Genomic DNA, 14,968 nt, shown 5'->3' with positions numbered 1-14,968 from the left:
AACTTGGCATACGGTGCGCAAAAACGGTTCTCTTGTGTCCCGAAAAAACAAGAAAAGATTCACCAGCTGCCGAAGAAACAAATGGCCTAGTCCCAGCCCACCTTCTTGTAGCCGTCTGAACAGGTTGGTCCGGCTGTAGCGCTCCCAGTCAGATGACCAGATTAAGACGGCGAAAATTCTGTGCAGCTTTTGAATGCTTAACCGTGAACAGTGCCACACCTGCATGACGTACCAGAGCCTGCTGATGAAGAACAGGTTGCAAACAGTGGCTCTGGCAAAAATTGACAAGGTCGTCCCTTTGAACTTATCAGCTCTCTCCCGTATGTCTTTTACATGCCCTGTCCAATACTGTACGCTGTCACGGTACGCATCGAGCGGAACGCCCATGTACTTATCTGGTGTCGTCGTCTAAGGCACACTGGCGAACCGTTCAGGCGTAGACGCCCACCCGCCATGCCACAGCCCGAGGCACTTCGACCAGTTAAACCCGCTTCCCGTAACTTGGCTGAAATCGCGTACACATTTAAATGCCTCGCTTATGCCTCCCTCGTCCACGGCAAACACTGCAATGTCATCAGCGTACGCTAAGAGCGTAACTTCGGCTGCTTGCAATCTGAATCCGTTTATACTCCTGTTTTTCAGTATCTTCAAACAAAGGGTCTCCACATAAATACAAAATAAAAGGGGGCTGAGGGGACAGCCCTGGCGCACCGAACGCTGCACGCTAATGGGGGCCCCCAGACTCTTGTTAACGATCAATCTCGTCGTGCAGTGCCGGTACGCCAGGGCCACACCCTCGCGAATAACAGAACCAACATTAACACTCGATGGTTTGGAATGCACAAAGGAGCGGCTAGTGAAGACGGTATCTTCGTTCACTCCCATCTTCTTCCCTTCCCGTTACGGCGAGGTTCAGGTGTCCACCGAGGTATGCGAGACAGATACATTTTCTTTCCTCAAAAACCAATTTACTGACGAGCAAGAAGTAGAAACGAACGGGCGATGGCGTTCTGTGGACTCCCTGACAGCGTTGCAAGGCGTTGTCGCGTTTCACTCTTAGAGGCGAGGCTTAACATCTTAAGAACACATCAGTGACACAAGCAGCAACACCGCGCGCCTCACCGCACTTTAGGTCAACAGAGTGCTCCACTGAATTTTGAGGCGAAAGCCTTTAATGTCTTATCGTTGTAAGCAGAAGTTGTCGACAGAAATGTCACGCTTTTCAGTTGGTCGAAACGGTCGTGACGTCACAGTGCGCCAATTTCAAACGGGGCCAATTGTACTTTGGCTATTAACCATGCAGCCAATTGAAGGGATCATATATGATGCTCCAAGTAAGTAGGACTGAGCTTAGTTAATTGCTTAATTACCCAATTAGCCTAATTAACTTTTCTAGTCAGGCCATATAAATAAATAAAACCGACTAGGAAATTGGTCGAGCCCGGGAATCGAACCCCGGTCTTCGGAGTGCGAGACGAGCATGCTATCCACTCCGCCATGCCAGTTCGATGGTTTGGAATGAACAAAGGCGCGTCTAGTGAATACGGTGTCTTCGCTCACTGCCATCCTCCTCCCTTCCCTTCCGGCGAGGTTTAGATGTCCACCGAGATATGAGAGACAGATACAATTCCTTCCCTCAAAAACCAATTTACCGACGAGCGAGGCGTAGAATTGAATGGGCGATGGCGTTCTATGGACTCTGGCAGCGTTGCAAGACGCTGTCACGTTCCACTCTTAGAGGCGAAGCTTAACATCTTAACCACACATCAGTGACCGCACTTTAGGTCCAAAAAGTGCACCCGCCTCCCTGAATTTTGACGGGTGTCCACCGAAATATGTGAGACAGTTACTGCGTAATTTCCTTTCCTCCAATACAATTTCCATTTTCTTCATTACGGGCCATCTATCTTTCTTCTTTCACTCCCACTTCCTCCCTTCCTCTACGGTGCGGTTCAGGTGTCCACTGAGATGACAGAGAATTACTGCGCCAATTACTTTCCTCAAAAAGCGTTGCGTTCAAACGGCAAGGCATCGCGCCGAACGGGTGGTGGTGTTTCATGGACTCCCTGGCAGCGCTACAACGCGCTGTCGCGTTCCACTCCTAAAGGCGAAGCTTCATTAATTAGCGTCATTAATTAGCATTCAATTAGTATTCAGGTATTAATCAGTAATTAACTATTAATTAGTGATTTGTCATCACTTAGTAATTAGTACTCAATTACATTTCACGCCACCAGTGCCACAGAAGCAGTCAAAGTGGTGCGGAAAAAATTAGGAGACACTTTGGCGACTAAAGTGGTGCAAGGCGAAAGCCTGAGTACAGCATTCTACCACGAATGTGGTTGTGAATGATGATTCAAGTTCTGCCAGCGAATGACGCGTCCATTGGCTGTCTGCATGTGTCACTGATGTGGGGTTAAGATGTTAAGCTTCGCCTCTAAGAGTGAAATGCGACAGCGTCTTGCAACGCTTCCAGGGAGTCCACAGAACGCCATCGCCCATTCGGCTCTACGCCTTGCTGGACAGTAAATTTATTTTTGAGGAAAGGAAATGTATCTCTCTCTCTCGCATATCTGGGTGGACACCTGAACCTCACCGTAAGGGAAGGGAGGAAGGTGGCAGTGAACGAAGACGCCGTATTAGCTAGACGCGCCTTTGTTCATTCGAAACCATTCAGCTGGCATGGCGGAGTGACTAGCGTGCTCGTGTCGCACTCCGGAGACCCTGGTTCGATTCCCCAACTCGACCAATTTCGTACTCGGATTTATTGATTTATGTGGTCTGACTAGAAAGGTTAATTAGGCTATTTTATATTTAAATTATTGTAATTCTATGCATAGTGTTCTGTCATTCACTTGTCAAATGTTGGAACTGTCTAGGATGTTCTACACATTGTATATGAAACGAGGAACGCCAAAACGGGCGGTGTCGAACTGGGTGGCGAAGTGGGTGGTGGTGGTGGTTTCGGCCGCTTATCTGTTCTTTCGGCAGCGGTGGTTGCTGCGACGCGCGTCTTTCTTTTCCTCTTTCTTCTGTTACTTGATTCTCCTCGATCTTAATTAGGCTAATTGATTAATTATGCAATTAACTAAACTCAGTCTGACGTAGTTGGAGCATCACTCTACGATCCCTTTAATTGGTTGCATGATTACTACCCAAAGTACAATTGGCCCCATTTGAAATTCGCGCACTGTGACGTCACGAGCATTTTGACCAATTGAAAAGCGTGACATTTCTGTCGACAACTCTTGCTTACAACGATGAGGCATTAAAGGCGTCCGCCTTAAAACGCTTTCGCCTCTACGCACTTTCGTCAGTCAAACTGCCCCTGAATTTTTTTTTAAGGCGGATGATGATGATGAAAACTTTATTTATAACAAGGCAGTTTTGGACACGTCGGTCCTTGGGCCCCCGCACGGCCCCACTGCACTCAAACGTTCATGTTCCGGAGGCTCATGACGCTGGCAGCCCGGCCGGTGGCGATGGCTTGCTTGGCCGGGTCCTCGGAGCGCAGTAGGGTCTCCCAAGCCTCCCATGAGGTAAGGTGCTCCAGGCCCCGCGGGGGAGGATCCGCCGGGCAGAGGAAAAGAATATGGTCGAGGGTGGCTTTGGGGTGGTGGCAGAGGGTACAGGAAGGGTTCGTGTGGACTGGGTGATATCGCGAGCGTATATAAGGGGAGGGCAAAGTGCGTGTTTGGAGCCGCCTCCAAAGTGTCTGATGGTAATTGTCGAGGGAAAGATGAGGTGGGGGTTAGAGCCGACGCTCGGCTTTGTAGGCCTGCGTCATTTCACTGAATGAGTGCATGCGCTCCCGCGAGAACCCCAGGTCGGAGGCCGCCGGTGCCCAGTTGAGAGAAGCTCGGGCTAAAGCGTTGGCGGCCTCGTTTCCGGGATTCCCGGAGTGGGCAGGCACCCATATCAGCTCCACATGGCGGGGCGGGTGCGCGGCGAGGGAGTCCAGTATGCGAAATGCAGGGACGTGAACTCTCCCGCGAGCAAAATTTAGTATGGCAGTTTTGGAATCTGACAGTATATATCGCGCCTCCGTGCGGGTGATGGCCAGGGCAATGGCGGCCTCTTCGGCCTCCTCCGAAGTGGCAGTAGGGGTTATGTGAAGTGTGGCAATGGGTTGTTCGTGATGGCGACAACCGCGTCCTCGCCCGTGCATGCGGCATCCACCCAAACGGCATACGGTTCCGTGCCATAGTATTTGTGGAGTGCCCGTGCGCGAGCTCTGCGGCGGGGTTCGTGGTAGGTGGGATGCATGTTTTTGGGGGGAGGTTTAATAAATAAATCGCGGTGAATGAGGCGGGGTACCTGGAGCTGTGTGGGATCGGTAACTGGTAGGCGTATACCGAGGGTGTGTAGGATGTGTCTCCCGGTGGTGGTTCTCGCGAGACGTATGTATTGTGTCTGTCGGTGGGCCTCAATAAGCTCCCCTATCGTATTGTGCAGGCCTAGTTGAAAGAGTTTTTCGGTTGAGGTATTTTGGGGTAGGTGTAATGCTGTCTTAAATGCTGTTCGAATCATGGCATCCAGGGTGGAGATTTCCCTAGCCTGGAGTTTCAGGTAGGGGAGCGTGAAGATAAAGCGGCTGAGGACGAAGGCATGAATGAGACGATATAGGTCATGCTCCTTCATGCCCCGGTGGTGTGCAGAAACGCGGCGGATTAGGTGTGATATCGACACAGTTGTCTGCTTGAGTTTCTGTATGGTGAGTGTGTTTTTCCCGTTGTTCTGGATGTGGAGGCCAAGTACCCGGAGAGTGTTTACCTCCGGGATGGGCCGGTTTTCCAGTGTCACGGTGATGGGGGCTGTGGGACAGTTTCGTGTTGTGGGGCGGATTATGAGGAGCTCCGACTTCTCCGGTGAGCAGGAGAGTCCGATACTCCGCGCATGCGTTTGGGTGAGGATAGCCGCGGACTGTAGGGTGTTCTCTATGTCTCCATCACTGCCATGGGTGGTCCATAGCGTGATATCATCGGCATAGAGTGTATGCCGAAGGTGAGAGATGGTTTGTAGCTTGTGGGCAAGGGGAATGAGAGTGACATTGAAGAGGAAAGGGGAGAGGACGGACCCCTGGGGGGTTCCGACCCCACTAAGGGTGTATGGGGGGGAGATGTGGGGACCGAAGTGAATTTCGGCCGTGCGGTTAGTAAGGAATGTTTGAATATAGGTGTACATACGTTCACCTATGTTCAAGGAGGAGAGAGCCGCCATGATCGCTTGATGGTCCAGGCGATCAAAGGCCTTGGAGAGATCCAAGGCTAAGACAGCTTTTGTGTGACCCGGAATGAGGGGGTCGAAAATGTCCTGCGTGAGTTGGAGCATGGCGTCCTGTGCTGACAGATGGGGACGGAAGCCCACCATGCTGTGCGGGTAGAGGTCTTGCTCCGCCATGTGTTGGGTGAGTCGAGCGAGTGCGACGTGTTCGAAAAGCTTGCCTAGGCATGAGGTTAGTGAAATGGGACGGAGATTTGATTGTGTAAGTGGTTTGTGGGGCTTTGGTATGAATATGATTTTGGCATGACGCCATGATTGGGGAAGAGTGCCCTCCTGCCAGCATTTGTTGAAGTACTCCGTGAGCTGGGCGATCGATTGATCGTCCAAATTGCGGAGCATGGCATTAGAGATCCGGTCAACTCCTGGGGTGGAGTTAGAACGGAGAGTCAGGAGGGCCGCTCTGACTTCTGTCTCCGTGATCTCTGCGTCGAGGTTGGCATTCGGGGCGCCTGTATAGGGGGGCAGGGGGTTTGAGGTACCGGGAGTTGTATGTGTGTTTCTAAGTATATTAATGAGTGCGTCAGGAGAAAGGCCGGTCTTGTGTATAAGGCGTGTGACGTGGTGTTGTGTGGCTGTTTTGGATTGCGTGGGGTCAATTAGGTGATGGAGGAGTTGCCAGCTACGTTTGGAGGGCAGATTGCCAGCCAAACTGTCGCAAATCTGACCCCAGTTTGATCGGCAGAGCTCCTCAGCGTGCTCAGTAATTTGTGTTTGCAGCGCGGCCAGCCGCTTTTTAAGGGTCCGATTGAGCTTTTGCCCCTTCCAGCGCTCTAGGATGCTATGGTGGGCCTCCCAAAGGTGGGCCAGGCGAGTGTCGAGGGTCGGCGTATCTGTTGTTGTGACAAGGGTTCGCGTGTGTGTGGAGACATCGTTCATGAGTGATGCCACCCACTGGTCGATGTCTATAATGGAAGCGTCAGGGAGGGCCGCCCGTGCGGAGCGTACAGCATCCCAGTTGGTGATTTTGTGTGTTAGGTGACGGGCCTGTCTTTGCTTGTACGGTACTGTAACGGAGAGGATGTAATGATCGGTTCCTAATGTATGACGCGTTGTGGCCCACGTAATACCAACAAGGTTGCGGCTCAGTGTCAAATCCGGGCTGGTGTCCGCGCTGACACTGTTACCAATCCTCGTGGGGGTGTTAAAGTTGTGTATTGTGAGGCGGAGCTCTTGTACCAAGGACCAGAGACGCCGGCCTCGTCCAGTGGTGGTGCGGTAGCCCCAGTCAGTATGCTGACTGTTGAAGTCTCCTCCGATAATCAATGGATGCTTGCCTGCAAGACGGTGGAGATCTCGCAGTAGCGTTTCCAATGAAGCCATCGGGTGAGATGGTGGGTGGTATATATTGGCGACAAACATCGATGGTAGTGAGTGTGTATCTTGTATTTTAAGGCGGAAGCCTTTCACGAAAGATTTTCAGTTCAGAAAGACACGGCGCACGTGGACGTGGCAGAACATGCGGACAGAGACGCCTTTTCTCTGGCAGTTGTCGATCATCGAGGTTCTCCCCTTGCATCGGCGACTATAGATAAAACAAAATTTCCGGAGGAGGCCGAAGAAGCTGCCATAGCTTTAGCCATTACCTCCACCACTGCCAAATACATCATAAGTGACTCCAAAACAGCAATTCGAAATTTTGCAAAAGGAAGGGCCCACTCAGCAGCCATCAAAATCTTACAAAAAATCTCCAATACCCGCCAGATAACATTGATCTGGGTTCCCGCCCATTCGGACCATCCTGGAAACGAGGCGGCGCACCAATTTGCCCGAGGATTCGTGGTTAACCGGGAGGTGCGCTACCCCGAGCTCAGGTCGGCCAAGGAGCGAATGACAACCTACAAAGAAATTACTACCCACTTCAAGAAAGAAAGACAGATCTTCCCAGAACCACATACATCCCTCAGTAAAACACAACAAGTCAGTTGGCGGCAGCTCCAAACAGACACTTTCTTTAATCCATACATGTACTCCATATGGTTCCCGGAGCAGTACAGCCCCGTCTGTTCTCTCTGTGGGCACCAAAAGGCAGACACACCGCACATCCTATACTCATGTACTCAAGACAAGCCATCGCACAGTCTGCAGCTCTCTACCCAATCTCAGTGGGAGGCCGCGCTGCTCAGCTCGGACCCGGAGGTTCAACTTCGAGCCACAGAGCGAGCCGAAGAGGTCGCCGAACGACATCGTCGGTCGGCCACCTGGCGTCCGGCCTAGAAGAGGAGCCCACCGCGGGGAGGGGAACATGACCCCAATCCGCGCCTAAGACCTCTTCTTTAATAAAGTTTACCTCCTCCTCCTAGTAACCATGCAACCAATTGAAGGCATCGTGTAGTGATGCTCCAAGTGGGACTGAGCTTAGTTAATTGCTTAATTACCCAATTAGCATAATTAACTTTTCTAGTCAGGCCATATAAATAAATAAAACCGAGTAGGAAATTGGTCGAGCTCGGGAATCGAACCCCGGTCTTTGGCGTGCGAGACGAGCGTGCTATCCACTCCGCCATGCCAGCTTTTTTTTTTTTTTTTTTTATTTATTGCCTGACTTCGGCAAGAACCACAGTACACAAATACACTTACAGAGCGCAATGAGCAATAATTAACAACACATCATATTAAAACTCCTTAAGCGTCACCAAAGGCTCGACTCTTTCGAGCCACTCGGGAGCTTCAGGAGCAAGTTTCTGAACTTCAATATACTTATGCATGCACTCCCGAAAATAGATCCGTGCAGGCCTTGCATCAGGATCGCAATGATATCCTGCCATTCTGGAGCGCCAAATACAATGGAGGCCCATTAGCATAATGAGGTCGAATGGTGTCCCATCCTCACTCTCCACAGGCAAGTACCGAATACCATGAGCGTCGAGCGGAAATTCCTTTTTTAAAGTCCGTTGCAAAATGTCCCAAAAGTATACCCCCTCCCAACAGTGCAAAAAAACGTGGTCTATTGTTTCTGGTTGTTTACAAATTAAACAATGTGATCCCCAAGGTAGAAATAACTGCTTCCTTTCCAAGAATTCCTTTACTGGTAGTGTTCCGGTATGTAATTTAAAGAAAAAAGTTTTTGCACTTGGCGGCACCTGCATCGCCTTCACACGCTTAAGTACGTCGCGTCCCTGGCCTCCATTGTATAAGGCCCTGTACATAGGTTGTGGAAGAACTACATCGCACAAATCTTTATACAACTTCTTCCTGCTAACAGAAGATAAATATTCATACGAAAATCGAACAGACAGGAATCGAACACTCACGACAACCTCTCTAAAGTAACCAAAAATACGTCCCGAGAACCTTTCGGTTGTGACAACAAAGTCCGGCAGTGCATTTCCGAGCCTTAATTGGCACACAGTGCGCAAAAACGGATCGCTTACATCGCGCACAAAACAAAATCTGCTTACAATCTGCCGCAGAAATAAGTGACCCAGACTCAGGCCGCCATTCTTCACCCGCCTAAACAAATTGGTCCGGCTACATCGTTCCCAGTCCGCAGCCCACACAAAAACGGCAAAGATCCGGTGCAGTCTCTGTACGTGCATCCTTGCACAATGCAACACTTGCATCACGTACCACAGCCTAGACATAAAAAACAGATTGCACACTGTGGCCCTTGCGAAAATTGAAAGGTGTCGCCCTTTCCACCTTTCCACCTTTTCACGCGTGGCTTGCGTCTGTGCTTTCCAGTACGAATCGCTATCGCGATAACCATCCAGTGGAACGCCTAAGTACTTTACTGGGGTCGTCACCCAGGACACGTTTGCAAAATTGCCGGGCTTCGTTGGCCATTCTCCGTGCCAAAGCCCCAGGGACTTTGACCAATTCACTTTACTACCGGTGATCTTGGTGAATTCTTTTACGCATGCCACGGCCTCGGTTATACCTTCCCGGTTCACTGTGAACACCGCGACATCATCCGCATAAGCCAGCAGCTTAACTTCTGCTGCCTGTAGCTGGAATCCTCGAATTTTTTCACTTTCCATTATATTCAAACACAACGCTTCAATGTAAATGCAGAATAGAAGAGGGCTGAGGGGACAACCCTGGCGCACCGAACGCTGCAGGCTAATGGGGGCCCCCAAACTCTTATTTACAATTAATCTTGTCGTGCAGCTCCGGTACGCCAAGGCCACTCCCTCACAAATAATGGACCCTAAATTCACATGGTCGAGTATGCAGAACAGGATATCGTGCGAAACACAATCGAATGCCTTCTCAAGATCTAGCTGAAGGATGGCTACACAGCTATTTGTGTAATCACAACATTCCAGCACACACCTCGCTTTATGAATATTGGAAACAATAGAGCGTCCCTTGATCCCACACGTCTGGTGGGGACCGACTATATCCTGAATTACTTACTGTAGTCTACAGGCTAAAATCTTCATGAAAACTTTATAATCCACGTTTGTGAGGGCGATAGGACGATATGCTGTGACCTGCTTTAACTTTTCTGCGTCATCGGATTTAGGGATTAGCACTGTATGGGATTTACCATAAGACGGAGGCAATTCATTTTCTTTATAGGCTTCGTTAAAAACTGCTGTCAGTACTGGCACTATTTCGCGTTTATATGCTTTGTAAAAAGCGGCGCTTAACCCATCAGGTCCAGGAGATTTTCCCAGGTTCAAATTTTCTATCGCTTGCTCGACCTCCGACGCAGTTATCGACAGCTGCAGCCTTTCTTTCTGTTCGTCATCTAATCGCGGCAAAGCGCCAAGAAACTTTTCCTTGAATGCGCTCACATCCACTTCTTGCTTTGCAAACAGCGCCTGATAATATTCAAGAAATGCCTGCTGGATATGCCCGCTTTCTCCAGATAACGCCCCGCCCCATTCAATCTGTTCAATGTGGTTTCGTTGAGCATGCGTTTTTTCCATTCCTAGCGCTCGTTTTGAAGGTGTCTCCCCATCAGCTATATCTTGCGCCCTAGCCCGCACCAGTGCGCCACGATAGCGTTCTTCTTCAAAGAGTTCAATCTTATTTTTTATTTTCCTAATGTCATCCATCCATTTGCCAGGCTCTTCGCTTTCTCTTTCGAGAAGTCTAGCTAGTAAAGATCTTAAATTGTCCTCCTCACGCTTCTCCTCTTGTCGTATGCAGCTTGACCTTTCGATTGCTGCTATTTTTATTTGTTGTTTGCAAAGTTCCCACTGCTGCCATACTTTCAGTTCCCCGCTCGGCTTTAATTTACTGATTTCTTCGTTTACTTTCCTGCTAAAGATGTCGTCTGTAATGAGCTTATTATTTAATTTCCACATTTCCCAAGAAAACTGATTTCCTCGTTTCTTTGTCCCTATCCCACACTTCACTAAACAATGATCCGAAAATGATACCGGTACTACATTGTAGCTATTGCATTTTGAAATAACGTTCGGTGACACATAAATGCGATCTAGCCGTGCATGGCTTGACCGTTGAAAATGAGTGAGTCTCACACAACGCTCGCCTTCTAAACATTCGGCCACATCATCGAGGTTGCACGTGTCTATAATTTCTGAGAGTACTTCAGTGCTTCTGTCCCTAAATGCCCTTGCACTGGTTTTGTCACAGCCCCTCAGGACGCAATTGAAGTCACCCATTACGATCAGGCATTTCTCGCAACTGAAGTGCTTTTGTACGCTTTGAAAAAACGCTGTCCTCTCATCCACCGCATTTGGGGCGTACACACAAATGATGCGCCAATATGTTTTGTCGTACAGGAGGTCAACCAAAACAAATCGACCCGAAGGACACGCCGTATATGCCTGAACCTCAAGTCCCGGTACATTCTTTACAAAGATGACACAACCCGCAGACGTTCCTACAGCGTGGGCGACAACTGCAAAAAACCTAGACGTGAAACGTCTCACCATGCTCCCGGTCTCCTCTTCCCCGTCAATTTTCGTTTCCTGCACTGCCAGGACGTCAATGTCGTGCTCAGTTAAAAGGCGGTACACCTGGCTCTGCTTCTTCTTACTTGCCAGTCCCCTGACATTAAGTGTACCGACTTTCATGGGGAACGCAGGAGCCATTTTAAAGCAGAAGAAAGAGGCCGGGAACATGGTGCTTACCCTTCACGTCTAGCGCTTGGCTAGACGACATCGTTGACACCGGAGCCATCCGGTGCTGGAGCCAGGCCTGGCAGCGGGGGCGGCTTGTCAAGGGCTCTCCTCTCCGTCGACACAGTTGATCGTGTCCGGATGGACGACCGCCGTCCTTGGGTCGTTTTTGCCGGCGGCTCTTCGACGCTGGGGGCTTCCGCCTTGTCGTCTTCGGTTCCGGTCTGGGCGTGTGGCCGCTTCGCTGGGGCAGGGACGCCGGTCGTGCGGGCGCCGCTCTGGTCAAGGTTCTCCTCGGTCAGAGACGCTGGCTCGGTTTCTTGGAACGCTGGCACGCTTACTTCACCGCTCGACGCCTCCGTCTCCTTTCTAGTAGGTTCTGCCCCCTCAAGCTTGCGTCCGGCATCGCTGCGTCCGGCAGCGGCTTGCTGCGTCCGGCATCGGCTGGCGTCCGGCATCGAAGAGCCCGTCGATCCTGTTTGCGTTTCAGGTTCCTCTATGCCTTTCGCAGATTCTTCAGCCTCTACTACATCCATCAGGAGTTCCGCAGAGTCGTCTTTCGACGCCCCGCCCGTAGCCACCGCATAAGTACGGACACACTCATTTTCCGCGTGGCCGTACCGCCGGCATTTCGTACAGCGGGGAACCTTGCATTCACGCCGCACGTGGCCTGTACCATGGCAGCGCAAGCACTGCATTGGACGCCCAGGCGCTACGACAAGAGCCAACTCTCCGGCGACACGTACCTGGTGTGGCAGGTCATCCACTTTCAAGCCAGGCTTCAACTTCAGTAGGACCGTTCTTGTCGTTGAGCTCTTGTCATTGACGCCTTGTATCCGCCACCGCTCACGCGTAACGTCGGTCACTTTGCCAAACGCCGCGAATGCCGTCCGAATGTCGTCGTCGGCCACACCGTGAAGCATCCAGTGTAGCCGCAGCTTTACCTGCTGGTCTTCCGGGTCGATAATGAGGCAGCGGCGTTTCTTAACTTGCAGCTCGTTGAAGGCGAGCAACTTCTTTGCTGCCTCCGTGTTCCGCAGGGTAACCGCCCACACGTGGTTGATTTGGTACGCCCCCAACGCGACCACGTCGGGGAGCATACCGGTCTCGGCCAGGGCGTCTCGGAAATCCTCGACCCGGAACGGCCTCGCTCGCACGTCCCCGTGAAGAAAAACGGTGTTGAAAACAACACGTCCTGTTGGCAGTGTCGGCAAAATAATCTGATAATCCTTATCACCGCAGTCATCGATCCTGTTTCCGCGGCCGTCAAAGGCCGCTATCGCTGCTCCGCTGGAGCCCATGACCCTGCGATCCGTTCAGCTCGGCTGCCGGAAGCAGAATCCACTCCGCCATGCCTACACGCGCCTTTGTTCATTCCAAACCATCGAGCTGGCATGACTCCGCCATGCCAGCTCGATGGTTTGGAATGAACAAAGGCGCGTGTAGTGCATACGGTGTCTTCGCTCACTCCCATCCTCCTCCCTTCCCTTCCGGCGAGGTTTAGGTGCCCACCGAGATATGAGAGACAGATACATTTTGTTTCCTCAAAAACCAACTTACCGACGAGCGAGGCCTAAAACCGAATGGGCGATGGCGTTCTATGGACTCCCTGGCAGCGTTGCAAGAGGCTGTCGCGTTCCGCTCTTAGAGGCGAAGCTTAACATCTTAACCACCCATTAGCGACCACACTTTAGGTCATAAAAGTGCCCCCCCCCCCCCCCCCCCTGAATTTTGACGGTTGTCCACCGAGATATGCGAGACAGTTACTGCGTAATTTCCTTTCCTCAAATACAATTTTCCTTTCCTTCATTACGCGCCCTGTCTTCTTTCACTCCCACTTCCTCCCTTCCTCTACGGTGCGGTTCAGGTGTCCACCGAGATGACAGAGAATTATTTCGCCACTTCCTTTCCTCAAAAAGCGTCGCGCCGAACGGGTGGTGGCGTTCCTTGAACTCCTTGGCAGCGCTACAACACGCGTTCGCGTCCTACTCTTATAAAGGCGAAGCTCTTCGAGCGCCGTTAACAGTCAATTAGTATTTAGTCATTAGCCAGTAATTAGTAATTATTATTTGTCATCACTTAGTAATTACTACTTCATTATGTGCGATGTCATGCAGTGACGTCACCAGTGCCAGAAAGGCAGTCGAATCGGTGCGGAAAACACTTTCGCCTCTACGCACTTCAGACAGTCAAAGAGTTCCCTGAATTTTCGAGCTGGTTTATCTGGTGTGTCTAAACAGTCTAAATCAAGACGAAAAACCTCCCCAAATGAGATAGCGGCCGTAGAAGACGCATGGTTGCTACCCAGTTCAACCCAGAATAACAAGAGCGTCCTGACCTTGCGTCCGGCCTAGGAAGGGGCCCACCATGGACATGGTAAGACTACTACTTTTCGTACCCCCATCTTTCGGAAAAGTTATGTTGTGCTCTTCCTCCATCTCACCTTGCTAATACGTTTCCAACTGGGAGAACCCGTCGCATTCGTAGGTGAGAAGACCCTGGCCGGCGTTAATTCCATGTGCGCTGCAGCTCGGATGTAGTTCACTTCCGCCGAAGTGAGAAAGCCTCGGAGGATTACGATGCGTGGTTGCAACGACAGCACTTCAATCTTGTGCGGCTGCAGGATCAGACGGGGGTCTCCGTAGTTTGTAGACATACTGCAGAAAAATTGTCCGTCAGATGGCCTCAGATCTCCCTCCTGAACGCACACGGACTTATATCCACCAACATCCGACTCCGGCGGTGCAGGGTAGTGAAGCGGCCGCTTGGACCTTCTCGACCTTCGCAGCAGCGGCCACCGCTCGTCGTTGTCCTGCAGCCAGCGAAGACCCAACTGCAGTTTGCGGGATCTGCCGCTGTCGAGAGTAGAAGCAGTCGCTAACACAGCACGGGACCAGGCTGACGTGTTGCCGAACGGTCCCACCGTGGAGCAACCCCTTGCCACATCCTTGAGGTCTTCGGGCGAAGCGGCCGGCAGTAGACGAGATTTCATGGCCGCCATCTTTGTAGTTGGAATGTCGTAGACCTGCTGGAGCTTGCAAATCCCGGCGGCCGCTCCGGTGACGTCACTGTCCGCAGGCCACCACTTCCGCAAGGAAGGCGAGCTGAAAGCCGCGCGAAGGCGGCTTAAGGCGGGACGCTCTTTCCAGACCGACCAGTATACGTGGAAGACTGCAAGGCGGCTGACAGAAAGGAATACTCGCAATACCTCGGGCCCGCGTCGTCGCCGCGCAACGTTCTCGAGCTTTTCATGGAGAGCCCTTGCCTCGTGCAGGTGGTGCTCTTGCAGAAGGAGAAAGAATCGGCCGTCCTCAAGCGAGGTGCTTTCTGTGTCGATGGATTCTTGCATGTCCTGCGTGGAAGTGAACAGGTCCGAGTAGCACAAGGCTACGTGCAGCCCCACCGTAACAACGATTGCGCTGCGCAGTGGAAGCAACATGTCTTCATGCACTGAAATCTTTCGTTTTCCTCTTCTGCACTTTCACCTCCTCTTTCCTCGACGCTTTAGAAAACGCTCGCGATAAATGCGCTACCCTCCGCCTATTTTACTGGCGTTCCTATTTATCCAGCACGCCTGTGGTGTACGACAAAATGAGCCACAGAAACATCTCAACAACGTCACATTTGGCGTGGAAGTAAAATTTCATGCA

General features: G+C 51.3%; 1 protein-coding gene across 1 annotated transcript in view; it reads right to left on the bottom strand.

Moving 5' to 3' along the window:
• Positions 1-14,757, bottom strand: part of LOC149345761 (prolyl 4-hydroxylase subunit alpha-1-like) — a 56,277-nt gene extending 41,520 nt beyond the window's left edge. The window contains exon 1 of the mRNA XM_089585285.1: positions 13,762-14,757. Coding sequence (XP_089441411.1) covers positions 13,762-14,757 — 996 coding nt within the window. The remainder of the gene's footprint in view (positions 1-13,761) is intronic.
• Positions 14,758-14,968: the final 211 nt, after the last annotated feature.

This window comes from Amblyomma mixtum, chromosome 4 (assembly GCF_055824585.1).
Source record: "Amblyomma mixtum isolate Tamu chromosome 4, ASM5582458v1, whole genome shotgun sequence".
Lineage (NCBI taxonomy): Eukaryota > Metazoa > Arthropoda > Arachnida > Ixodida > Ixodidae > Amblyomma > Amblyomma mixtum.
This window is presented reverse-complemented; position numbering and strand designations above follow the sequence as displayed.